At 40.5% G+C, this 24,593-nt stretch overlaps 1 protein-coding gene across 2 annotated transcripts; it reads left to right on the top strand.

Moving 5' to 3' along the window:
- The first annotated feature begins 2,412 nt into the window (after nt 1-2,412).
- KLF5 (KLF transcription factor 5) lies at nt 2,413-24,151 on the top strand. 2 transcript variants are annotated; one of them, XM_070471582.1, is made up of 4 exons: nt 2,413-2,630; nt 9,362-10,235; nt 11,241-11,300; nt 23,871-24,151. In XM_070471582.1, the coding sequence occupies exons 2-4, from the start codon at nt 9,374-9,376 to the stop codon at nt 24,047-24,049; spliced, it is 1,101 nt and encodes a 366-aa protein (XP_070327683.1). In that variant the 5' UTR covers nt 2,413-2,630; nt 9,362-9,373; the 3' UTR covers nt 24,050-24,151. The 2 variants fall into 2 exon arrangements, with proteins under 2 accessions (XP_070327683.1, XP_070327685.1); XM_070471584.1 differs by lacking the exon at nt 2,413-2,630 and adding an exon at nt 6,728-7,073.
- The last annotated feature ends 442 nt before the right edge of the window (nt 24,152-24,593 follow it).

Genomic DNA, 24,593 nt, shown 5'->3' with positions numbered 1-24,593 from the left:
AGCTGTGACGCACAGGCCGTTGTTCAGCGGCATATGTCATCTTCCTGGACCAAGGATCAAAGCCATGTCCCCTCCAGGTGGATTCTTAACCCCTGGCCACTGGGGAAGTCCCAAACTTTTGTTTTTTGTTTTACCCTTTATGTTTATAAGAATACAATTGAGTTCACCAAACACTGGTGGTCTCCTTGATGTGGAACTCTGTGCTCAGAGACATCATATGGGGCACAAAGACAAGACCATTTGTGTCCTACAGGGGTATGCAACTTGAGAGGAGAGATGGATTCAAGTCAGATGGTAGGAGGTGCTTTGCTGGAGATACGAACCTAATGGGAAAGAGAGGAAATCCAAGAGAGGGTAGTTTTTACTGGAGCATGTGGAGTGACCTTGGAAGAGAGGTGGGGTTTTAGCTGAGCTTGTGATTTGTGGTACATGTGGTCAAAGACAGGCATTACAGTTGGAGGGAACAGCAGTGGGCATTTGGGAAATGACAAAGAACCCCTATGGTTAGAGCCTAAGTTTCCTGGGAGAAGAGATGGTGGGAGAAGAGACGGGGAGGAAAAGTGAAATTCCAGGCTGGGAAGATCAGCTGGGGTTGCCTCAAATCCCACACTGAAGAGTTTAGACTCCAGTTTACTCAGTGAGAGAAGCAATGAAACATATTTGAGGATGGCAGGGTGGGGTGGGGTGGTGGTTACCTATGGATGATGCTTAGGGATATCTATGGATGATGCTAAGATTGTGTCTTACCCATGTTTTTATTTCCAAGGCCTACAACAGCACTCAGCACATGAAGGATATTCAGTAACTGTTTTCAGGCACCAATGATATGCTGGATGATTTAGAATAAGATTGTGTGTGTGTTTGTTTCACTTGTGAGTCTGGGTGATGATGGGAGGATGGAGCAGGGGGTGGTGGGCCCTTAACTCTAAAAGCAGATCTCTACTGAATTGTTCATAGAAAATGTTTAAAATAACAAGCTCTGAGACCACCACCATGCTCCCTGTGACTTAAATTTTCAGTTCCCAGAAAGCATGTTTGGGAATTACCTTTGAACAACTTTAGGTGCCAGTAAAAAAAAAAAAAGACTCTTAGATAGTAAAAACATCCCATTGGAAACGATTTCATTCTATATCATCTTTATATTTCGAAATTAAAAAACAAAACCAAAAAATGGGAATTCCCTGACAATCCAGTGTTTAAGACCCACGGCTTTCAATGTGGTGTCCCTGGGTTCAATCCCTGGTCCAGGAATTAAGATGCCTCAAACCCCGAGGCACAACCAACCTAACAAAGCAAAACACAAAAATATCTCTTCAAAGATGCATATGAACTTTAAGAGACTAAGCATTTTGTCAAAACACTGTAAATAACGTAGTTAATTTAATAAGGGGAAGCAAAGCAAGAAAGTAAAATGAGATACTGAAAATGACTGAGTGTAAATCATTGTAGAAGTCTTATTGATCTCTTAGGAAGTGAATTAATTTATATTTACATTTAAAACATCCCCAGGTTGTCCCTTTCCAACTTCAAATCTTGTAATCCCTCTTCAGCTTCTTTATTCTGCAGTGAGTCCTAAAAAATCTACTGGCTTGATTGAGAACATTTACATATTTCCCCAGCACAGAGTGTTGACAAGTTGTGGCAGTATTTGGTGGTTTCAAATGGAAAATCATTTGATCTTCACCTCCAGTTGCAATAAACACTTAATGGTATAGAGGTAATATTTAGGTATGTTTTTATTTAAAACATTTATTCTGGTTACAAATAGAATACATGGCAAGTGTGGAAAATCTAGAAAATATTCAAAAGTATAAAGCAATGTACAACTACCTGTCATTTCACCATCCAATGAGAGCCACCAAAATGCATCCATGTTTTGTATTTTCCTTTCATCTTTGGGTGTGTGTTTATAAAGACCTCTTAACTTTTATTTTACTTAACATATCATGAGTATTTTTCCATGTGACTAAATATCCTTTAATAATATAATTTGGGTAGCAGAACAGTAGCCACTATATGGATATACTATTGAACTACTCTCCTATAGTTGGGCAAACTCAGGTCTTTCCAATGTATAATATATTTCCTAGAGGGGGTATTTTATCTATTGTTCTAAATGTTGTTTACATTTTAGCCTTCTTCAACTTATTGTCCAGCTGTGCTCTTCAGAAGTTACACTAATTTACCTAACCATCACCAGTGGATAGCCGTGAAGGCATGAAGAGTCTGCACTGGTCTTAGCACCATCCTTTTACACATTTCATTCACAAATGAACCTCCAAAGGGGTATTTTCTTGTGCCCCGCGCACAGTTCACTTGAGCATGCATTACGAGTGCCTCACAGCCTAGGACCATTAGGGCTTTGTCATCACATGAACATCAATTGGCTCAAAACACCACTCATTGTGATGCTGGTGATGGGGCCTCCTTAATGTTCTAAGATTGTCTGGCGTAACTACTTCAGTTCAGGACTTTTCTCTTGACCTTTCCTATCATGTTTCAAGTCAGAATTCGTATACTGTACAGTTTAAGCTACAGTATGCCTGGCCTATAACTTGGTTCAAGGCGTTTACATTTGTCTGCTTATTATACTCACAAGGTGGAAAAAGCAATCCCAGTGCCCCCAAAAGGTAAAATATTGTTTTTTTTTCCCTATTACTAGAGTTTGAAAAATAGGATAAATTATAGTACATTTAGGAATAAGTGCACATTGAGAGTTTTATGAAATATTTCAGGAAGAACACATTTAAATCCAAATTTAAATATAAAATTTAATTTCTTAAGAACTGGGATTGAGATAGTAAAAAAAATATAATATGAAGTGTTTTTCTTAAGACCACTCTGATTTATACAAAAAGAAATATACAATCGTGTTTAAATTACATATTGTTTCATCACAAAAGGAATGGACATCTTTTCTCAGGTGTCTTAGTTTTTTGAGTAAAAACAGTTTGAATTTTGAATCTTCTAAATCTCATTTGAATCTTCTGTTTATTGTGTTCTTTTCTCAATGACTTTTTTTTTATGTGTGGTTTCAAGCAGTTGCCATTAATGAAAAGATTAAAAATGTGAAATATAGGACAATAGTTATATCTTAGTTTCTACTGATACAGATTCTAATACTTGGCGGACAGTCAATGATTATCAAGAAAAGTCACTTTAAATTGAATAATCCTACCCTGGAGGAGAATTTACTCCCTTATCAAAAAAAAAAGGATTTTTATTCATTGTCATGCTTTTTCTGTATCATGTTCAGTATCACTCAGAAATTTCACTCATTTTACTGAAATGCAATATTCTATCAATAGTTTCCAAAGTGAATAAAGTGTTGTCAAAAATAAGATCCTATAATTTCAAGTTCTCCCTGAGGTTTTGGCCAAACAACTGAATACAGATATTTCTTTTGCCGTGTCTTCCTGTGAACCCTACCCTAGTGATAGTTTCATATTTCTTTCATCTCATCATTCAGAAGCTATTTATCAATTTTTTTTCCCCACTGCCTCCTTCAAATCTCCCCCTCCCCCACGGCTGACTGCCTGCTCAACCCCCACACATTCAGGCATATTTATTCCCGTAAAGATAGTGACACTTAGGGTTTATTCTAAGACTAAATCTGTGTTGCCCAGTGACTAAGGACTTAAGCATGCACACTGCTTCTATGCTTACCCTCCTACCTAACTTGACTACTCAACTTTTTCTCTTTCCTTCCCTCCGAATTCTCTGTTTTGGAACAGTTCAGTTACCCTCTGCTGCCAGGCCACTAATTGATTTTTGAAACCTGACATTTGTTTTTTGTTTTCTCCTATCTTCCCTAATGGTACAGCACTACTAAGCAGGAAAGAATGCAAAGAACTAGAAAGTTCAAAGTAATTGAGGATCTGTCCATTCACACTGTCTGGCTTCACGCCAATGCAGAACCTGAAACATTTGAAAAATATTTATCGAGTTTTAACCCTTTTGGTTAAGTCGAAGAAGCAGGTTTGCTGCTAGATCATTTGTGTTCACAGCAGCAGCAAGTAAGCTTGGTTGAACATGTCTTTTATACGTTCAGAACCGCATAGCAAATGTCTCTGAAAAGATTACTTTCCAATTTCCGTACTATTGTACAGTGCTAAGCTAGTTATTTTCTGTGAGCTTGCAGAGCTGGGTATTTCAGAGAAACCATTACTTAAAAGTGGCAGCCCTATTTCATGAATCCTTCTGTCGGAGATGAAATTTAAATAAATGCTACTGTGTTTGAGCAAAAAAGATTGTATTCAGCTTTTCTGCTATAAATATGTTTCGAGCCCAACCATAGCTAGGTTCATATCTATATTCATTAAGAAAATTGGAAATAAGAAAAAAATTTAAAGGACTATAAATATATTGTATTAAAAGTTTATCAAATAGGCTTTTTTTTTTGCATTGGAAACACTTTTGTACATGAAGACATGTCAAAAATTGGTGTGAAATATAGACACATTTCCGGTAAAATAACTGGATTTTATTGCAGTGAAAGCTTAGGTTGAAATAATAGGCCACTGACACTGTGGTGAAAAACAACAACAACAACAACAACAACAAAAGAGAGAGAGATAAAGGGAAAGGTCTAGAGAGGCTTAAAAGCAAATTAAAATATAAATAGATGCCAACTTGTATTAAATGTAAGTTAGATTTAGGTTTAAAGTTAAAAAGAATATAAAAGTTCTATTAAGAGTTATCTATGTGACACGGATTTGATCATGTTAGTAGCATTAACCACTAAAAATCTTTCAAGGTTCAATTTTTTTTAAGTTATATTAAATCCCATAACAATTCTATAATCTGTTTCTAAATTATTTAATTACCTAATTGGATTCAGTATTAGAGAAAATCAGGGCAAGTTTTTTTTTCCAGGGCAACTTTTTAAAGATGAAGGTGGATAGTGTGGGATTGTTTGCTTGGAAAAAATTTGCCAAAACACATTAAATAATCCTTTGGTAGCGTGAAAATAGTCATCAACCATTCTCTGAAAACAGTGATCACAGCTGTAAAAATGAATCTTTAGTAAAAACAGAATGAAAAGGAGAAAACATATTTTACAGCATAATTTTATGTTTTCTAACGATAAACACCCATAACACTTTATGTGTTTATTAATTTTTTAAATCCACACACTGAAAAGAGATCCATATCTTTTGATAGATTCACTCTTTGAGGAGAACATTTTCCTAAGAACACTTTTTTTGGTAAAAGCTGCTTTACCATGAAGTGATGATGTAGATGTAAAAATGTCAACATATGTACATATGTAGTAATATTCCAGGCATTTTTATTGCAGTGTAGTGTTATGGCTTCCCAATAAGCCAGATAAAAATCATGTATAAGAACATTAAGGATTAAGGAAACTGGTTTCCTTAGGTGATTGCTGGCAAAATTCACCTTCCCACTCTAACACAGTAAATGGGCAGTGAAATATTTTCGCTCTTACTTTCCGATAAGTTTGGATTCCCAGTTTTCAGAGCTGCTGCGTGTCTAACGTTTGTGACTTTCTTTGGTTGTCTTTTCGTAGGAGTAGGTGCCACGGTGTAAGGTAAATGTGCTACGTTTCTGTTTTACAAACATTAAACTCCACTTTTTGAACACACAGTGGTAGCAAAAATAAGTCAAAGATGTAATGTCTATTTAAATACATTTCATCTAGTCGTTGGTGCTTAAATTAGATTGCATGCTTTGGCTAGAATCAACAGTGTAAATATTAAAAACTTGAAAATTCATGTGCCCCATCTCCCTCCTCTCCATACCCAGATACGAGGTTGAAATGTGTTTGAAAACTTCTCCTACCCATTTAAATACTGCAAGGGAAAAAAAACAAGCTTTTATGTAAGGACTTAAAAAAAAAAAAACCTGCCATTAAACCTTTTATTCAGGACATTCCAAATTTGCTTTGCTGAAGGGATTTATTCACTGCTAAAGATACACAGAGACAAGAGCTGTGTTTAAATGTTTATCACATCGCCCCTAGTTTTGCGCTAAAGAAAAGTACATTTTGTATATTTAAAAATACACGCTCATTAAACAAAACTCTCCAAAACCTTAGCGCCCCCACCTAGCTGCCTTCTAGGTTTCAACTTGCGAGTTTCAGGTCCTTGCACAACACCTAAGGCGTGCAAAACTCTTTTTCTCGCTAATCCTGGCAGAGAACAGTCCGAAGAGATCTCCCTCCACGTCTCCACCCGAATTCCCTCTCTTCCCCATATTCCACTCGCTTCTCTTTTTCCCTCCGCCCCCGTCTCCGCCAGCCCAATCTGTCAGAGAGGTTGTGTACAAACTGCGCGGCCGCCCTGCGCGCGAAGCTCGTGGCCCGAAAGGGGTGCGGTCCGCCTGGCGGAGGCGGGGCCCTGAGCGAGCTTCTCCCTTTTCATAGGCCAGCCGCTCAGGCCCGGCCAGCTTCGGGGCCCCTCGATTTGTCGGAGCGCTGCCAGTCTGGCCGGCTGGCCCCGCCTCCCTGGAGTTGGGTAAAATAGAGGCGGGCGTCAAGTGTCAGTAGTCGCGGGGCAGGTACGCGCGCTAGCAGCTCGCTCGCGGAGGCAGGCAGTGGTGGGAGCGGACTCCGGGGAGCTGGGGAACGCGGTGGGGCGGGGCGGGAGAAAGTGGTCGCCGGGTGGACGTCGGCGTTTACGCGTGGCGGAGCGGAAGAGTTTGGCTTTTCGTGCGCGCCTTTGAAAACCGCGCCTGCTTGTGAGCTGAAGGGTCCGTCCGGAGCCAAGCTCGCCGACCCGAGCAGCGTGGGCGACGTGGGAAGCGCGCTTGACTCGCGCCTCGCTCCCGGAACCGCCCCCACCCCCCACCCCCGAGTGCCCATGGCTACGCGGGTGCTGACCATGAGCGCCCGCCTGGGACCCGTGCCCCAGCCGCCGGCCCCTCAGGACGAGCCCGTGTTCGCGCAGCTCAAGCCCGTGCTGGGCGCCGCGAACCCGGCCCGCGACCCGGCGCTCTTCCCCGGCGACGAGCTGAAGCACCCGCACCACCACCCGCAGGCGCAGCCCGCGCCGCCACAGGCGGCGCCGCCGCCCGCCGCGGGCCCGCGGCTGCCCGCCGAGGAGCTGGTCCAGGTAGGAAGAGCCGCTCCCCTCCCTCCGCCTCCCTCCCGGGCCTCGGGCGTGTCCCGCCGCTGCGGCGCGCGGGCGACAGGGGCCGCTCCAGGCTGGGGCGCGCGTCGGGGCGCACCGCGGCCCAGGGCTGGGGGGCAGCCCCGCCCTGCCCTCCTGGCCTGGTGGGGGCACCCGAATGAGTAGAGTCTATGGGGAGTCTGCCCTGGCAGCTCTTTCCGGGAAAGGTTCAGGAGGGAACTGGTGCTCACGCGCACCTTAGTTGTTTTTCTACCATTTGGGGGATGAAAGCTCGTTCCTCACGCCGGTCCTCGATTCCGTGTGTCCCCTAAATCCGCCTCCTCCCGCTGCCCCGGCCTTGGAGGTCACCCGCTGTCCCTACCCACGGCGTCCCGGGCTCAGTGGGAACGCAAATCGGGGCGGGGGGCGGTGCTGGAGGGAGGCCCCTCGGGGTGCTAGTTTTGTATCGCTTGGTGCAACCTGCTTTAGACGCGATCGTAGGGCTCCTTTGGGAAACGGGAGTTAGAAAAGCTCAGGTGGTGTTGGAGCGCTAATTTTTTTTCTTAGAAAAGAAAGAAAGAAAAAAAGAAGGACCGGGAGGTGTTGTTTTCTTCATCTGCGCGTAAATTTCCTCCCGGAGCCGCGTTGAAAGCTGGCAGTTGGCTTTTACACTTGCCCGGCAGCCGAATTAGAGCAACCGCCTGTTTCTTTCGCCCACGCAGGGAGTCATATAGCCCAGAAAAAACTTCCCGGGACTTTTAGCCTGTCCCAGGGAAAAAAAAAATTGGAAACATACCCACATGCAAACAGCTGGAAGAGCTAAAATCAGAAACCACTAACCACCATGGGAGCAAAGCGCACGAAAGGGTTTAGTTCGGTTTATTTCAAGACGCTTCATTTAATAGCCCCTTGGTATACTGTGTATTTGCTATACCCAACTCCTGCTCCGGGGGTCTGCGAATGTCACCGTGCTGTGCAGAGGCAGCGGCATTTGTCAGAGATGTGACCCACAAGACCAGCGCGTTTTTATTTTTAAATCGTATCTTTGCGGGAAACCCGAGTCTATATCCACACAAAATGATCTCGGGGTCTGAAAAAAAAAAGACTGTTATTCACTTGTTAAAATGCCACGGTTAATAGTTCTGTGAGCATCTAGTTGGGGGTGTTGTTTCGTATGTGTGTGTTTCTGTTGAAATTTCCTTTCAGTGCTAAAAATTTTAGAAGTTTGTGTTATACTAGGAAAGATGATAGCTGCAAAAGACTGAGGGAGACCAGTTACAAGCTGGACTGTGTCCTAAAGAGGAAAAATCACCCTTTTAAAACCATGTGGGCATTTGTCAGTTTGCTGCTTAGAAGACACAGGAGGATAAGGGATGACTGAGCTTTTTACAGAGTGAGGGGGAATGTAGCATTGGCCCACTGAGGACACATAAATGTTTGGCTGATGACTGTGCTGGCTACTAGCAGCCTCTCTCCACCCACGGCCCCTTAGCACCACTCTACCAAAGGAATGGTTTTCCCCTAGGTAATTAAAGATCTGTTTTAGATAGGGATATGAATAGGAACATTTCATTATCTTATTAACCAATTACAGAATCTGCTGATTAAAATCAACATTTAGATCAAACTGGTGGAGAAGTTGGTTTGTTCTCTCAGTGGATACTGTGTTTTGCTCAAAACATTGTATTTAGGTTTCCATTGAACTGTAAACTGGAAAAGGCACTTAAATAGACAAAGAACATGTTTTATATTAGCTATTTCAGCAATATCTACCCAAGCAAAAAAAAAAAAGAAAATTTTGCAATATTAACCTTAACCAGAAAGGTTTACTGAGGTTTTTTTTTCCCTTTTCAACCACTGGATTTACCTATGTGACGTGAATAAGAGAGATAATTTGGCCTTATTACAATACTGTATTTTCAGTTGTAATGGAGCAGAGAATCCTGCTTGTATATGAGTGATGATAAAGTATACCTTATTATTGCATCAGAAAGGAATATTTTTTTCTCTTTGCTTCCTTTTTCTTCTTGATTTGTCTCACTTTTTGTCTGGGGTTGACTGGCGGCGATTTTTCCAAACACTTGTTATACACAGTTTCGTAAGGCTTTTGGTGAACCATTTGTTACACAGTTGACAAATAAACCTGATATGTTTATATAAGGCACACTTAGAGGAGTTTGCCTTGGTACTTTTCATAGAGATTGTTGGGGGAATTTTTAGTAAGCACAGTTTGTTCTTCCCGCGATGATGAATTGGGTGGATTATACATGTTTCTATCTCTTCTTTTTTAGACAAGATGTGAAATGGAGAAGTACCTGGCACCTCAGCTTCCTCCAGTTTCTATAATTCCAGAACATAAAAAGTATAGACGAGACAGTGCCTCAGTCGTAGACCAGTTCTTCACTGACAGTGAAGGGTTACCCTACAGTATCAACATGAACGTCTTCCTCCCTGACATCACTCACCTGAGAACTGGCCTCTACAAATCCCAGAGACCGTGCGTAACACACATCAAGACAGAACCTGTTACCATTTTCAGCCACCAGAGTGAGACGACCGCCCCTCCTCCGGCCCCAACCCAGGCCCTCCCCGAGTTCACCAGCATATTCAGCTCCCACCAGACCGCAGCTCCAGAGGTGAACAATATTTTCATCAAACAAGAACTTCCTACACCAGACGTTCATCTTTCTGTCCCTCCCCAGCAGGGCCATCTGTATCAGCTCCTGAATACACCGGATCTAGATATGCCCAGTTCTACCAACCAGACAGCAGTGATGGACACTCTTAACGTTTCAATGTCGGCCGCCATGGCAGGCCTTAACACTCACACCTCCGCCGTTCCGCCGACCGCCATGAAGCAATTCCAGAGCATGCCCCCTTGCACATACACCATGCCAAGTCAGTTTCTTCCCCAGCAGGCCACTTACTTCCCCCCGTCACCACCAAGCTCAGAGCCTGGAAGCCCAGATAGACAAGCAGAGATGCTTCAGAATTTAACCCCACCTCCATCCTATGCTGCTACCATTGCCTCTAAACTGGCAATTCATAATCCAAATTTACCTGCCACCCTGCCAGTTACTTCACAAAACATCCAGCCTGTCAGATACAATAGAAGGAGTAACCCCGATTTGGAGAAACGGCGCATCCACTACTGCGATTACCCGGGTATGTGATCCTACCTGGTTAAAGAATCAGTGTGTGTGTTTAGTGTGTGCCATTTTCCACCTCTCATTCCAACTTTACATGGGAGAGTAGTGGCTGACAGTTAAAAAAAATTCACCTACTCTGCTCTTGTCGCATCCCAGTCTCCAGGGCCTTACCCAAGTAACCATTTAGTTAGTTTGCGCTTATTTGATGTAGTAAAAAAAAAGTTTGGAATATTATGGGACCAAAAAAAGGTACTGAACTCTTTTCTTTTTAATGTTAAGTACATGAGAGTCTTGCTCACTTTGTTTACTGTGGCAATGTAAATTGGAGTTCTTAATTCTAAATTAAGTATCCTGGAAAGGGATTGCTTAAGTAAACAGGGGAAAAGAAAGGGTGGTAATGAAGAGTGGGTTGGTACAAGACAAGACCATCTACAGAATAGATTTCAAGGTTGGTTCTGATAGCATGTAAGCATATGCTCTTTCTTGAATGAGGTATGTGGCCCAAAATATAAATTGATGACGGTGATGAATATATCTACAAGTTGCTGGCATAAGCTAGTTTATGATTAATACAGGGTATAATTTATTGACTCTGGTACATGATATGACATGACATACTAAATGAAAAAACAAGAAATGTGGGAGTACAGAAAATTGCAGTCATCTTGGATAATGGTTTAACATTGTCAGCTCTAGAGCCATTAAAATTTTTTAAATCACCGAGGTATGTGTTATTAGTATAAAGCACCTACTGGTATAAACATAGATTTCCCATTTGTAGTTTGGCTTGATTGTCTGCTCTCGTTCTTGCTAAAGTGAAACATAAAGCAAATCACTTTATACCTTTAATCAGGTAATAGGGGGGAGTATACTTTAAAACATCTCTTAAAACTGAAGCTTCAAATATCTCCTTGCATGAGAGATTTCATCTTTAAAGCCTGATTTTAAACACTGAATCATCAGATGTAAAGATTTCAAAAGGATCTCCAGAATGACACGCTGTTCTTCTCCTTTATTTCAGGCTGCACAAAAGTTTATACAAAGTCTTCTCATTTAAAAGCTCACCTGAGGACTCATACTGGTATGTAATTTTCTTGTTAATTCTGTGAGTTGTGTAAATAGTATAAGTGGTATTCATCCTTTTAAAAGCCAGCACGTGTTTGATCTCTTCTTTCTTCTGTCAACTTTTATTTTTTAATGGCTTACCTTTTTCAGCACTGCCTTGGCTCAAAATTCAGTTCAGTGAAAAAAGTTTGGTTCCAGGAAGGCTGATGTTCCCTCATTAAAGCCTTGTCCTGTCACCTCACATAGAATTAATTGCTCCCAAACATAAACAACGATGTTTACTAATGGATTTTAAAACTTTAATGGCACTGCTGTTCCTATCTTGAAGGAAAAAAATGTAACTAATTTTCTCCCTCCGTAACAAATCAGCTGGCTTCTATAAAACTACATCAAACACTAAAGCCTTTTCCATTTAGCAGGTAAAGCGTAATTGCTTAATAAATTATCTTAATTTCACCTTGAGCCTAAAATATCTGTGTTTAGTATGTTTTCCCTGCTGGTAAAAGGTGGGCTGGAAGTTGAAAAATACTAAAATCAGGCAAAACTAGGGTCGTGGTTTAAAAGCTATTTTACATTCTACCCCAGTCCATGTTGTACATCGGAGAGACTATTCCAGCTAATATCTCATCCGTGTTTAAAATGTTTAGCCCCTATAATTTTATAAAAACTTTTGTCAGATCTATACACTCATTTTAAAATGCTTTTTAATTTCAAAACTTTATATCAGAACTTATTTGAGGACGAAATTAGGTGGTGGCAAGCTGTAAAAATCTCCAAATACCCAAAGTATTTTTAAAACTACGGGTGGTTACCATTAGTGATTTTCTTAAAAGGATAGGCCTAAAGGAAAGAACCTATACAAAGTGATTGTGTTTTTTTTTCTCTCCGTAAATGCAGCTTTAACCTAAAGTTCAGAGAATAAGTTTGCTAATAAAAGCAATGACCTAGCAAAATGTTTTATTCCATCATTGCTATGGAAACCAAAGTATTCAACAGTTCCTTTGAATGGGCTGCTGGATTAGTGTGAGGACTTGAATCTCCCCAGGCTAGATGTTACTATGGAAATTGAGTTTTGATAAATGAAGTAGTTATCTCTAACTGCTGCATTAAAAAGTAAAAGCCTTTGAACAAAGGTCAGTGCTGAGATAGAGCTCAAAGAGGAACATGGCTGCAGACATTTCATATGCGCATTGGGAAGTATTGCTTGATATTCCAGTGATAAATACTACTTAAAATCTAAATAGTGTTGGCGACAATGTGGTAGATTCCAGGGCTTTCTGAGAAATTGCTTTTAAAGAAAAGACATCTCCTCTATTTATCAGTGAAACCAGTGGGTTGTTTCAACCTGAAGTTTTTAGGTAGAGACAAAAAGGCTATCTCCGAATCTCAAAGTAGAAGTTATATTTATACTTAAATATCCATTAAGCATGTAAACTCAATCTGAAGTTTTCAGCATACAAATGACAAAAAAACCATGAAAACAGTCTCTATAGAAATACTTAACAATGCTTTTATAGAATATATGTTATATATTTAGGAAGAAACACTGAAAATGGGTTTTTACCTGAATTATGATTAAGGAGGAGAGGAAATAACTTCAGAACTTTTGAGCTCTTGTCCTTTCTCCTTTGAAAGTCCTTGAAATGGGAGATAGGAAGGAGGAAACAATGTTTCTCCTGAGGTTAAAGTCTCCTAATAAAGGAGGAGCGTGATTCCATATATCAATGCAATCAACTGCTTATTGCTGGGATGTAGTCAGGACATATCTAAATGGCCTTGTAACCCCTGGCAGGGTTTAGTGCTCTGAATGCTTATACCTGCGATTCTGGAACTTGACCTGCTGGCAGGGAAATTTAATAGTGGGTTGTCTTAATGACGCTCATACTGAAAGAGATAAAAACCAACTAAAAAGATGGAGGCCTAGTTTGAATCCCATGCATTGACTTTTTTGCCCAATCATAAATGTGTGTCCATTGACATCTGATGAGTGAGACCCCGTAATCCAGTTTAATAAAGTTTTGTTTGATAGCCTCTCAGATGCCTCGAGGAGGGTTTGTGGCAGACTTGTTCATCTGGCTAAACCCGTTCTTGGGTAATCATAGAGCATTGAGGTTGTTTTCTCCTCATTTTTAGTTTCTACACAATGCCTTTGAAAATTACCTGTGCGCTCTCATTGCATCCTCCCCACCCTGTCGTTTTTTTAATGAATGTATCTGAAGCTAGCAAAGTGGTTTTTTTTTTCCTTATTCCTTTAAAGGCCCAGGTATTTCTAAATAACTTCTCATGTAATTAGCTTTTTTTGTTAGAGGACTTTAAAAATTTATATGGGAATGTTGATATTGTATTTTTGATATAAAACCTTTTTAATGATTGCCAGAATGTGGCAGAATGTGTAGGACCCTAGGACTTCTTTAGAAAATAATTGTAATTGCTTTAAAATGTCAAGTTACCTTATGTTTTTAAAATGTTTTAAGCAATTAAAACAACTTACACCTGAGTTCTGTTTAATTGCTTATTCTGGATTTTTAGATGGCAAATGCTTCTTGACTTGTAAACCGAACGTAAGGACATAGTCTTTCTGAAACAAGATGGTTTTTTAAAAAAATTTGAGATGAAAGAGTAGAAAATAGCAGTTAGAAGTCTCATAGCATTCAAGTTTTTCTAAGTTTATACATTTTGATTTCTTTATTCAGAAAGAATATACAAAAATAATACAAAGCTCTATATGGTTAGACAAAATACCTGAAATTGATGTTGCCTCTATTCTAGGGAAAAAATTGTAAAAACCATGCTGTCTTTTATATATATGTGATAGCGTACTTATTGGCCTATAGGGATATCCTTATTACCTGTGTGGAAGTGTTTTTGTGTTACTTCTAGCATATATATATATATCGTGCTTCTGATTAGAAATAAGTATGGCTACTTAGGCAACAGTGTCAAGAAGTGTATATTTCCAAATAAAAATATTTGTCCTTTTAACAGCATTTTAAAAAGAAATTGAAAACATTTATCACCCGATCCTTGTTTCTTGGTATGCCTAAGAGTCCCATGAGTTGAAATGTGGCTTTTACATTGAGTGTGGAAATTTCTTTGAAAATTGTGTTTACACTTTAGTAAAAAGTACTTACTTTCTAAAGAAAGAGTTCTGAAAAAGCAAACAGTGCACTCTGAATACAGAAGTTTGAAATCTGAGTAGTTTTAGTCACGTGTGTGGCTGTGCACTTAACCCTGGAGTATATGGTAAAGCGGTTGGGAAAAGAGAGGATGGTAAGGTTTTATGGTCCTCTGTCAGCTATCTGGAGCAGGGCCGAAGGTGAGCAGTTGTTCATAGTCTGAGCGGCACACATCAGGCGGCCGTGTCAGTAGCCTTGGATCCAGACTCTGTGGCCAGGTTGCTACCTGGGGACTACATGATCCCAGAATGACTGCCACCGATTGACAAGAGAAGGACAATTGGAAGCACCCCCCAAAAATGGAAACATACAAATAACGTAACAACATGAAGTGGACCGTGGGTGAAGCACTGTCCTGTTAGAATCACAGCTGTATTCGGGATTCCTTGTTTAAGAAAGAATTTCACAGTAAGCCTTGGAAAGATTTCTAGCCCAAGACTACTTGTAAAGGGGCTAAATTCCCACCTGCCGTCTCACTTCCTGGGTAGAACACTTTTCTAATGACATTTATATTAAGATGGTACTGTGTGTACTTCAAAATACATAATCTCTGCTAGAGATTTATTGCTCAGTTGATTTTAGTTTCATTTTGTATACTAAAAAATCCCTAGGTATAAATTCCTATTTAGTTCCTTGCTCTACACTTACTATCCATTGAATGTCTTAAGTATAGATTTTTGTTTTAAAATACTGGCCATGTTGATAATAAAGGTATTTTCATTTGCAGCACTTCCCCACAAATAGAAAACATTCAAAATGTTCTGAACATGAATTATTCCTTTTTTTCTGGAACTGTGGGAAGTGGTAAAACATTTTAAAAAATATAGAAAGGAATTCATTTCCTTAAAAAATGATTTAGAGTTAAAATCAGAATAAGATTTTAGATACGTGTGTGCACACATATATGTCTCCATATATATGTATATAGCCTTAGTGGAGATCATGCAGTTTGGATCTAGAGATCATTGTTGGTAGAGGTGAAAAAATTTTGCAGGATGAAATTAGTACTCGCTAATTTTTTTGAGTTTATATTTGAAAACTGCAGGAAACAGTATCCCCTTTAGCCTGTTACGTGTTACCAGTAGACATTCTTAAGTTACTTTGTTTGCAGCTTTGAAATTTATTTTTCTATATTGACAAGTTCAAGTTAACATTAAAAAAAAAAAACAGTGGCTCTAAGAGTCACTGGTTTAGATGCCTGGAAAGGTATTTATGAGCATAGAAGCTTAGAAACAATTTTTTAATGACTCATGGGAAAGGTTTAACTTTGCTTCTGGGACTTGATCTTTCATCTGAAAAACATTTACATTTACATAGGAAATTGATTAAACATTGTTTTGAGATGGTAAAGCATATGGAAGGTTAAGTATAATTTGATTAAGCAAACGTTTTTGACTGATTTTTCGAGAATCCAAAGACAATCTCTTCTTCCCTTTTCTTTTTATAGATTAGTGGGAGAAGATAGTTCGTAAATGGACTAAATAGAATAGCAGAAGTTGAGATAGAAACAATTAGCTGTGAAGATAGTGAGGAGCGTGATGTTTTTAAAAGTAAAATATTTTAATCACCAAAAGTTTTTACTTTTGCAGATATTTTTAGTTTTAAAGAATGTAATAGCTGTTTACTTGATGACCTACATCTTTTCAGGTGAAAGATTAGAAACAAAGTAATGTCCTAGTTTAGCAAGTATCTCTGTAGCAGCATTCCTATTCTGTCAGCCTGTATTATTTATATCCAAGAATCTCTTACAACTCTGATTAAGGTGAGTTGCTGTTTTAGAAGTGCCCCATAGGTAACTTTCATTAAAAAACATCCAGGCCGAAGAATATACCTGTGACTACTGTATAAAAGCACACCTTTTAGAGCTGGGAAGAATCTCCAGGTCAAGATAACCACGTTAAGTGCAAATTTAAGGAAAGGATAATCAGGACTCATTCAGTACTAGAAAAATGAAAATATAGAATTTTTCTATTTTGGTTAAAAAAGGTAAAATATTTCACCGAGACTTTACTGTTTGAAAATTTTACTTTGGGTTCTTGTTACAAGAAAGTGAATCTGAATGTCATTTTTGTCAGGAGAATCAGGAACTGGTATTTCATTAACACTATCAATGATAGAGGATGTTTTTGTCCAGAAGCCTTGGGGCTCAGATGGTAAAGAATCTGCCTGCAATGCAGAAGACCCTGGTTGGATTCCTGGGTTGAGGAGATCCCCTGGAGAAGGGGGTGGCTACCCGCTCCAGTATTCTGGCCTGGAGAATTTCATGGACAGAGGACCCTGGCGGGCTCCAGTCCAGGGGGTCGCACGGAGTCAGACACAGAGTGAGCGACACTTGGGAGACATATCAGAGGTGGTCAGGTGCCTAGAGGTTGGTCCTGGTGGGGTGGAGACTGCCGCCTTGGGTGGCATGCCCACCCCTGTTCTGTGTCTGTCTTTGACCAGCATGAGGAGCTCCACAGTTCCTTGGTTTCCCTCAAATCCAGTCCAATTATGGAAAAGAAAACTCATTTATGTAGAGTTGATTTACCCTTGTACAGCTTCAGGGTGGATAATAAACTGATCCGGAGCATGTCCTACTGAAGAGGCTAAATGCCTCTACTAAGAGGCATTTAGGTTCTTGCCTCAATGCACGTTTAGTCAGATAACACTCAGTGGTCCTCGGCAGAAGGAACCGGGGAAAACCCTGCCGCAGGTGAGGACGCGGAAAAGCAAAGACACAGTGCGGTAGCCTTTAGATGCTTTCCCGCCTTTTCATGAATGAAAATTCCCAAGTCGGTCAGCCTCGGGACACTGTGATTAACCAAAGTGCATAGGAGGTATGGCAATAGAAGGCAGTCTCTGTGTTTGGGGAACTTCCGTGGCTCGTCAAGAGGCAGAGTACAGTTGTTGCAGCCTTCATTCAGCAGTATCTGTGCCAGTACAGATCAGTCATTTAGATCACATTTAAGTGATGATGGAGATACAGAGAAGTGGAATGATTTCTCTTGGATTCTTTATAGGTTTTTTGGAAGGAATCAGGTGAGTCACGTTTTAAAGATAAGCGCAGAAGAAAGAAGGGAATTTCTTAATACAGCCTTTTAATTAGTTTCCTTAAACTGAGCAGATTATTGACAGGGATACTCTATCAAGTAAACATTAGGTAAAGTGAAGTGAAAGTCACTCAGTCATGTCTGGCTCTTTGCGACACCATGGACTCTAGCCTGCCAGGCTCCTCTGTCCATGGAATTCTCCAGGCAAGAATACTGGAGTGGGTTGCCATTCCCTTCTCCAGGGGATCTTCCCAACCCAGGGATCAAATCCAGATCTCGCGCATTACAGGTGGGTGCTTTACCATCCCAGCTACCAGGGAAGCCCAGGATGTACATTAGGTACATATTGCGAATACTTCTTTGAAATGAAATGCCTGCCCTTCTGTTGCCAAGTATAGGAGGTGCACTGCAGTGATCTTTAGTAAAAAATTTTAATATAAAATTACTGATAGATATATAAAAATTTGGATTAATGAGTCCAAATCACCTTACTTTGTGCTTTTAAAGATATCTAATATTTCCCTATGAGTTTCTTTAATCTTGGGATTAATGCTTATCTTTTTTAAAAACCTTTTATTAGAGTGTATACTGTTTTAGATGGAGAAGGCAATGGCAACCCACTCCAGTACTCTTGTCTGGAAAATCCCATGGATGGAGGAGCCTGGTAGGCTACAGTCTATGGGGTTGCGAAGAGTTGGACACGGCTGAGCGACTTCACTTTCACTTTTCACTTTTCACTTTCATGCATTGGAGAAGGAAATGGCAACCCACTCCAGTGTTCTTGCCTAGAGAATCCCAGGGACGGGGGATCCTGGTGGGCTGCTGTCTATGGGGTCGCACAGAGTCGGACACGACCGAAGCGACTTAGCAGCAGCAGCATACTGTTTTAGAATCTAAATTCCTTAAGTCTCTAGTGATGGGAAAAGATCTGATGATTACTGAGTTGCATGAAAATATTTTCCTCCTGAAATAAGAGCTCATTTTGCACATCAAGGACTCAAATTCTAAGAATTAAGCTTAAGGGGGGGCTTCCCTGGTGGCTCAGATGGTAAAGAATCTGCCTGCAATGCAGGAGACCCAGGTTCCATCCCTGGGTTGGGAAGATCCCCTGGAGAAGGGAATGGCAACCCACTCCAGTATCTTGCCTGGAGAATTCCGTGAATGAGGAGCCATGGGGTCATGAAAGAGTCAGACACGACTGAGTGACTAACACACTATTGACTATTGAAATAATTTATTCCACTTTAACGGTCAGAATAGAATATGGGTGTTAAGCTATTGAGGCCAGAGACCAAGCCTTATTCGTTGCATTTTGCAAGTCACCTGGTACAGGTTTGATTGTTAGTACATATTACTCTCCTTTACTAAATGTTGACTTCAATTCTGATTTTTGACCTCTATCAAATATAATTGATTGGATTTAGTTTTAGCATCAGGAAGGAAACCAGATATACAAATTTGTAACAAAAAGGTTACCTAAAATAAATAAGATAAATATTTCCATCTGTGATACTTTTCTTTTGTTGGAAGAATCTATACAGAACATCCTAGGAAAAGGCCTTAGTGTGAATCTATTGAACATGTTCAGCCAAGCAGAGAAACTTCCCATTCTAGTGTGGTAGATTCATAAGTCATTTTTTAGTCTATTCAACAGGAAAAAAAAGCAGCTGATTTTTAAGTTCATCACTAAAGACTTTTCAGATACTTAGCAAACACGTTCTGGTAACTCATTGATGTTCCTTTCAGTTCAGTTCAGTTGCTCAGTCGTATCCAACTCTGCGACCCCATGGACCCCATGCCAGACTTCGCTGTCCATCACCAACTCTGAGTCTACTCAAGCTCATGCCCATTGAGTCGGTGATGCCATTCAACCATCTCATCCTCTGTCGTCCCCTTCTCTTTTGCCTAGGGTTCCTTTATCCTAGGGTAAATGAGAGCCATCATTAGGTGACATTTGGGGATTGTCAGTCCCAGCACAGGACAACTCTCAGAACTCCACACGTCCTGAAAGTTGGGTGTCCTTGGGGGCTAGCTCAGCCAGGGTGTGTCCTATGCTTCAGACAGCTTGGGATTTAAGGCCTGCTTTGAGTCCATTAGGCTAGTTGTTAACTGACCTGGACAAAAGGCTTTAGAATCTTTAAGTAGAGGTGAACAATATCTGTATTCCTTACCTCATTCATATAGAGCCTGTATCAGTGTTTGCTAATGGAGGATATAACTGGGACATAGAGGAAAAGTGGCAGGCCAGGCTTCTCCAACATGACCTCCTTGTTCTGCTTCTAACTCTTGGAGTTGTTGTTGAGGATAAATGAAATACGAGTACCTGAGTCGGAGTATGCGCGCAGTGTCTGTGTCTGCCTGCTCCCTCCTCCTCCTGGTAATGGTTTTGCTTAACATTAATTGACTTCATCAGTATGGACAACATGTATATTTAACCATTGTTTTTAAAAAAAAGGATTAAGGATTTCTAGTAAAAGAGTCCTGATAATTTTATAAGATGATGAGAAAGTATATACTTTATTTGAGATAAAGCTGAAGCTTGTTTTTCGTGCTGTACGTATTTGTCACTTTTTTTTCTTCTTGCCTTTGGAAAGTTTCACATTAACAACAGCATGAGAACTTAAAAATACAGTTGATGTTGAAAGAGCTTAACTAAATATTTTAAATTGGTGGTATTGGAAGGAGATTCTGTAAAAATCCAATTAAACTTTTGAAAGCTCTATCCTGTTGAAATAACTTAAAGGAAGTTAGTTTGGTTTCCCAGAAGTACTATGCATAGTGTTTCTGGCTGAGGAAGAAAGACCTGAATCTGCTATTTATTTGGCCAGAAATTGGGTACCAGCTTCCTCTACGATGTTTTACTTGAGCGGTGTTGACACTTGAACAAATCCTGTACAAACTGCCCCAAGTGGGGAACAGTTGTCCTTGCTTCTGTGGTAGAGCTCCGGCCCCATAACTAACATCCAGAAGCTGGTAGTATTCTTGGCTGAATACTCTATAGATACGTATAAATTGAGAGCAAAACCCCAACTGTTTTAGGAACTTTCATGGCTACCGTTTTTCAACCAATCAGTAAAGTAAACTTTTAAAAATACTGATGCAGTTTATTGCTTCCTAGCCAATAAAAACAGTGAACAAAAAGAGTCTAGTGTCCCTTGTTTCTTAAGTAAACTTTGAAAATTCAGTTTTCTTGCCATTTAATTATTCAATTCAAAAGACTAGAATGACTCCTTTTTAAATCGGGGCACTTTAGGAATTTTTTTTTCCCTTGCCTCAGACATCAGAAATAACTTTCTCTTCACGTTAAATGACAGTGAAGTATTTTGCCAACCTGTTTGTTTTGGTGATTTATTTTTCACAGGGAACAAGAACAAACACTGGTGTGCAAAAAACCTTTTTCTGTTTGATTTACACTGACAAGAATGATAGCTACATTTACTACTGGTATTAAGACATTTCTGTGTATTAAACATATGTGAATATAAGCAAAAGAAAAGTGGTTTATTTCTGGTTGCTTAAAAGGTTTAAGTGTATTAGCTTAAATTCTTTGAATTTACTCTAAGAGGGGGAAGAAAAAAACACTTAAGGAAGTTGATATGTGCATTTTAAAAACGGAGCAATAGGAGCCAAAAAGGGAATTAAAAACATAAAAAGTATTTGTTTGTTGGTTTGGAGCCAGAGGAGAGGGAGAAGGGCAGGGTGGCTCACGGACACTCACTCCAGGAGTTGAAAGAGAACCCCCCTGGGAAATAACTGGTACAGAATTCAGAGGGCTGCTCTGGCCCTTCTGTCTTTGTCCTTCTGGGGTTTTGTTGTGGAGTCATGTTATGAATTATGTGACCCTTTATGGAGTCACAGTGGTTATCAGGACAGCAAAAATACGTTAACCACAAACTGTGGAGATCTCGGTTGATGTGGACAGTGTCTTTTAAAATTTGGCCTCAGCTGAATAATCTTACTGCTTCCTGAATGTGAGCCTGTTAAATCAGGCCGAGAAAGGTAGCTGGGTTTCACTGTGGCGCTGAGTGAGCAGTGTTCACAGCAACGCGGGTTTTCTCCAGCAGAGGAGAGCACTTTAAAGAATTCAGCAGCTAGTCTGGCCATTCAGAGCTTTCAAATGCTATATAAACTCAGCAGTTACACAGGGTGCAGTCAGGAGGAGAAAGAGAAATACCGTATTCTAACACATAGATGTGGGATCTAGAAAAACGGCCCCAAAGAATTTATTTACAGGGCAACAATGCAGAAACAGACATAGAGAATAGACTTGTGGACATGGGGAGGGGGAGATGTATGAGGAGAGTAACATGGACTCTTACACTGCCATATGTAAAATAGACAGCCAATGGGTATTTGCTGTAGGGCTCAGGAAAAAACTGAGGCTCTGGTGTCAGCCTGGAGGGGTAGGATGGGGAGGGAGCTGGGAGGGAGGTTCAAAGGGGAGGGGATGTATGTATACCTATGGCTGATTCATGTTGAGGTTTGACAGAAAACAGCAAAATTCTGTAAAGCAGTTATCCTTCAATTAAAAAAAAAACTCAGCAGTAAGCCAGCAGTACTTTAAGATGCAAATTTACCTCACAAATTCTCATCTTAAATTCACAGAAAATTATAACCACGTTAAGCATCAATAGAGGAACTACTAGTGATTGCTTAGTGAGAGATTCTTTGGTCTGGGGGTTTATTTAGAGGAATACATTATCTTAAATAGGATTAATTAATTCTAAAACTGGAAATTAAGGCCGCCTTATAAATAGTATGTGCTTTCCTCGTGGCTGAGATGGTAAAGAATATTCTTGCAGTGCAGCAGACCTGGGTTGGGAAGATTCCCTGGAGAAGGGATCATAAGTCATATTTTTTTTAAAGGTGACATTAATTTTATTTGTATATCAAAAATATACAATGATGTGGGGCAATTGCATGAAGTCAGAAGCTGGTCTGTGGTGAGGAACAGCGCAGGCCTTTGACAAACCTGGGAGTTTCTTTGCATGTCATTGTGGGCAGAATCCTTTTGGGCTGTCAATATTGAGTAGTTTTGAAAGGTTACTAGCAAACCTTAGACGACATTAAGAATACAGATGGCAGAGGGGTGGGGAAGTGGCTCAGATAGAGGGGTAGGGTGGTGGCTCAGATGTTAATTCACTATTTAAGTGAAGATAGATAGGAAGATTGAATAGAAGCTTTTATGTATTACATATATAAGTTCCATGAGTTCAGGCATTTTTGTTTTATCCTAAGCATTCAGGATAGTCCCTGGCATATAATATGCATTTGACAAAGCATTGATGGAATGAATTTTGATAGCCTTCCTGGTGCAGTGCGTTGCAAAGGGAAATTAAATGTGCATGACACCACAGTTAAGTTATTGGTACCAGACTTCCTGATCTGGTTGAGAAATTGTTAAATATCAAACGCATAAAGTTTTAACACCATTCAGCTTTAATCTTTATCTAGTTGTTTTGCTTTGGTCTGAAAAATGGGAAGATGTGAATATATGCATACTGGAGTGAATTTCAAAGAGCTAGTCCATTTTATTTTGGAAGGCCATGTGTTAAGTGAACTGGCTTATGTGCTGGCGTTTCACAGTGGCTAATGTAGAAACTGTTAGGACCACTTTGTGAAAGGGTCGCAGTTGTGGTCCATTAAGTTGGTGATGTGAGCAGCTCCTTGAATTCCTTCCTCCCTTGGACACCTTAGAGCCATTAGTCCTGCCCTGATTCAGTTGGGGTTGGTTGGTATAGAAATTATATTGGCACAGTAGTTAGTAATAAAGGCGCTCAAGCTCATCTAGTCATCTCATGGATTTACATGTGCAGGAGCAGCTCAGTGCTCATAAAAATATGAGCACTGATTCATCCTGCACATTTATTTTTAAAAATTGTTTAAAGAGAATTTTTAGACAATTTTAAAAAATTGAAGTGCGGTTGATTTGCAGTATTTTGTTTTAGCAAATGTTTTAGGTGTACAGCAAAGTGACTCACTTATACATGTATCTACTCTTTCTCAGCTTCTTGTCCCATGTAGGTTATTGCAAAATATTGAGTACAGTTACCTGTGCTATGGGGCAGATTCTTGTTTGTTACCTATTTTATATATAGTTTCATGTATGGGTTAAACCCAACTCCTAATTTAGCCCCCCCCCCCCATAAAATTTCCATTTTCCGTTCTGCAACAGTACACAGAGTACTTAATTAAGGACTATTCTGCAAAACAGTGACTCTCTGCGATAGATGCCCTGAGCAGTTTCTAGTTCATCAGGAATCCACACACCTTCCTCCGTAGAGCCTGAGTTTGAAAGACACTCCTCGGCAGACAACACTCCCTGCCTTGTCCAGGGTTGCCAGCCGCCCGCTCACCTTGCCTTCTTGGTCTGTTGCGCAGGTGAGAAGCCGTACAAATGCACCTGGGAAGGCTGCGACTGGAGGTTCGCGCGCTCGGACGAGCTGACCCGCCACTACCGCAAGCACACGGGGGCCAAGCCCTTCCAGTGCGGCGTGTGCAACCGCAGCTTCTCCCGCTCCGACCACCTGGCGCTGCACATGAAGAGGCACCAGAACTGAGCTGCCCGCACCGCCGCCGCCCGCCCCACGCAGCCCACTCGGCAGAAGTTTAAACTACACGATTGATTCTATATATATATAAAAGAGAACGAAAACACAAAACTGGAAATGTATATTTTGTATATTTGAGAAAACAGGGAATACATTGTGTTAATACCAAAGTGTTTGGTCCTTGTCCGAATCTGGAATGCTTGCTATATGCTGGCTTGACCCAGGCGGATGCCATCATCTCAGACAGGCAGCCCCATCTCAGTGCGGGCTGGGCATGCAAGGGTGTGTTTGAAGTGTTCTTTCCCAAAGCACCACCATTTAATGTGACAGTGTTTAGCAAACAAGTCCGTTGGGCACAAGAAGACAGCTGGATTGTGTGTCAAGATTTTGCTTGACATCAGAGGAGTTTTTTTTCAATACAAGATAATTCTTTAGAGGTACGCAGCATACCTGGCAATTCACAAATAGCCATTGAACAAATGTGTTGTTTTGTTTTTTTTTTATATGAGTTGCCTATATTTGCTATTCAAAATTTTGTAAATATGCAAATCAG

The sequence above is a fragment of the Odocoileus virginianus genome, chromosome 8, assembly GCF_023699985.2.
Source record: "Odocoileus virginianus isolate 20LAN1187 ecotype Illinois chromosome 8, Ovbor_1.2, whole genome shotgun sequence".
Taxonomy (NCBI): domain Eukaryota; kingdom Metazoa; phylum Chordata; class Mammalia; order Artiodactyla; family Cervidae; genus Odocoileus; species Odocoileus virginianus.
Note: the sequence above shows the minus strand (reverse complement) of the source record. Positions and strands in the feature narration are given on the sequence as shown.

Excerpts from the sequence above, each read along its gene's own strand:
- KLF5 (XM_070471584.1), top strand. The coding sequence starts at position 6,822 with ATGGCTACGCGGGTGCTGACCATGAGCGCCCGCCTGGGACCCGTGCCC. Across the intron at positions 10,236-11,240 it reads CCACTACTGCGATTACCCGG|GCTGCACAAAAGTTTATACA; the intron begins GTATGTGATCCT and ends CCTTTATTTCAG. Across the intron at positions 11,301-23,870 it reads TCACCTGAGGACTCATACTG|GTGAGAAGCCGTACAAATGC; the intron begins GTATGTAATTTT and ends TCTGTTGCGCAG.